The 2,806-nt window shown below is 41.3% G+C and overlaps 1 protein-coding gene across 1 annotated transcript; it reads left to right on the top strand.

Annotated features, from left to right (window-relative positions):
• The first annotated feature begins 1,035 nt into the window (after window positions 1–1,035).
• On the top strand, window positions 1,036–2,116 carry LOC105556080. Its single transcript, XM_012003150.1, has 3 exons — window positions 1,036–1,408; window positions 1,616–1,795; window positions 2,004–2,116. The coding sequence occupies exons 1-3, from the start codon at window positions 1,036–1,038 to the stop codon at window positions 2,114–2,116; spliced, it is 666 nt and encodes a 221-aa protein (XP_011858540.1).
• The last annotated feature ends 690 nt before the right edge of the window (window positions 2,117–2,806 follow it).

The raw sequence follows: 2,806 nt of genomic DNA, 5'->3' as shown, positions 1-2,806 counted from the left end.
CTTGAAACTAGAACAGCCTATGTCATCGAGCGATTGGAACTAATTGTAAGCAAAAGAGCAAATCAAGAGAGATGAGTCTATTAATTACAATACAAGAATTCCCGTACAGCCAAATATTTGTGACCGAGCGCTCGCCGCTTACGTACCTTTAGCTAGAGGTTACTTGGCTCCCAGAGAGTTCACTAGACATCAGATCAGAGCTGCGTTCAGAAACGTCACCCGAACGCACTGGCGTATATTTTATCCTTGTTTAACATACGATGAGCAACAAGGATAGAATGATGGATCGGGTGGTGTTTCTGAACGCAGCCCAGTGTGTCGCGTGCGACAAATCGTCAAAGTTGAAACTTTTGTCGCGACGTCGCGTTCTTCACAGCGACGGATGTGACGTTGAGAAAAGCTGTGCGCTGATTGGATATCGCGCGTCGCGCGTCGCGTCGTCGCGCTGGTCTGCAAGAGCCATTACTCGAATGCGAAAGAGCACTCCGACGCCTTGGATTTGCAATGCCGAACGCAGCTCTTGCCGTCCCGCTCTCGCAGTCGCGCGGATCTTTGAAGGGTAGCACGCCAACGGCGGGAGTGCGGCCGTTGGGCGCGAGAAGCGCAGGGGAATAAAGGCGCCGACAAAAAGGGGGAGGGGATCCCGGGGGAAAATGATAACGCGCCGAAAAGGAACGGGATACCGGTAGTTCCGCGCGTGCCGTACCGAAAACCGAATTTCCAATTAGAAAACCGAAGAGTGGGCGCCAGACGCGGTCTCTCACGCGTTACTTCGCGATACCAACGAAATTACGCGAACGTGAATTACCGGCCTTCGGCACGGGCTGGCTAGCTCGTCTAACGGCAGAGGGGCTGGGTGGTGGTTGACAGAACGCAAAAGTTTACAAGAGGCGACGGAAAGATCAGGTTCTAAAGACGGACGGTACAGACAGGTAGCGACGCACACGAAAAGAAAGCCACTAATTAAAATAAATAGAGTCGGGTTTATTACAAAAGAAAATAAATAAAGATAAGTGACAAAAAGCGACGTAGAAAATGAGAGTAGGTACCTTCTGTAGGTACCTTGCTCAAGGAGAGAGTATGCGAACGAAACATCTCGAATTCAGAGTTGGGAAATCGACGGCCTGCAAAATAGTGCCAGAAGTTTGTCATGCTATATGGCTTGCCCTGCAACCAATTGTGCTTCCTACACTAGATGCTAATGGCTGGAAAAAAATAAGTGAAGAATACATGTTGAAATGGCAATTTCCAAACTGTATTGGTGCTCTGGATGGTAGACACATGGCGATCGAGAAACCTCCATGCTCTGGTTCACAATACTACAATTATAAGAAATTTTTCAGTATTGTGCTATTAGCACTTTGTGATGCAAATCATAAATTTACATGGGTGGACATTGGACAATTTGGTAGGTAATAGCGAGTCTTCTTTTAATAACTGACAAATTTATGGCACTTGGTTTTTTATCACCCTATATACTCGTAACTCGCGTAAACTACACGGTCGGTCTCGCGCGCGCGGTTCTAGCTTGTCGCTTTAACTTTGTCGCTTATAACTTGGCGCAAGACACTACCGTGTCTCGTGATACATGAAGTGTGCTTGATTTAACGTACAGGTTCAATTAGTGACGGTGGTGTGTGGAGAAATTCAGAATTAGCTGCAGATCTTGCTTCTGGTGATGCTGATCTTCCACCACCAACACCTCTGTCAGGAAGAGATGTTCCTTTCCCACATGTAATTGTAGCTGATGAAGCTTTCCCCCTTACCACATATCTTATGCGCCCCTATGCAAGACGTAATCAGTTAACAAACGAGCAGCGTGTTTTCAATTACCGGCTAACTAGAGCACGCCTCTGCATAGAAAACACATTTGGGATACTAGTATCACGCTGGCATATTTTACACAAACGATTGTGTTTTTCTGTAGCAAATGCAGAAAAAATTTTTAAAGCTCTTGTTTGCCTCCATAATTTTATTATTAATTCTAATAACGGTAATGATAGCTTTGCCTCTCAGTATTGCCCTCCTGATTGGCTCGGTGTTGAAAATGAGAATGGGCTTATTCATGATGGTCGGTGGAGGACTATTGGACCGGGTCAATTTTTTCAAGAGTTAGGTAGAACTGGAGCTAATCGAGGGGGGTCTGTGTCAGAAGGAATGCGTAATTATCTGAAAGAGTATTTTGTGTCTCCAGTTGGGGAAGCTCAGGCGCCCTGGCAATATGTGAGAGCTTTCCAAGACCGAACAATTAACCCTCCTGCATAGTATAATAATATATAATATATAATATATAATATAATAATATATATATACAGAGAGAAAGGTTTCTTTGGATTTAGTATTCCTATTTATTTGGTTGAAATTTGTTTCATTAAAACAATATATGCTTATACGAAACATATGTTTTGAATAAAAATTTTGTTGTTTTATTCAAACAACCTGTATTAAAATAAACTTTATGACTATGTAAAAATATATGTAATTAATATTTTAAATTCTCAAATCTAAATGACGTATTGTTCTGCAATGATTTACACAATAAAGTAACACCAATATGAACATATATAATATAAGTTTTAATTTTATTTCAGTGTATATATCTATTGTCATGTCAGCACTGAGTAAATTCAATGATAGATAAGATATTTCAAGATTTGAAATCATATTTCGATTCACGACATTTACAAGAGTTAATTGCATAGCTTTCCCGTAATTATAATAATTTCGAAACATTCTTTTCATTATTAAACGTTTGTTTTTGCTCCATAATTATACTTCAAATAAACATAATACTTAATTTTTAAAA

Source organism: Vollenhovia emeryi, unplaced genomic scaffold, assembly GCF_000949405.1.
Source record: "Vollenhovia emeryi isolate VEMERY1.0 unplaced genomic scaffold, V.emery_V1.0 DF940368.1, whole genome shotgun sequence".
Lineage (NCBI taxonomy): Eukaryota > Metazoa > Arthropoda > Insecta > Hymenoptera > Formicidae > Vollenhovia > Vollenhovia emeryi.
Note: the sequence above shows the minus strand (reverse complement) of the source record. Positions and strands in the feature narration are given on the sequence as shown.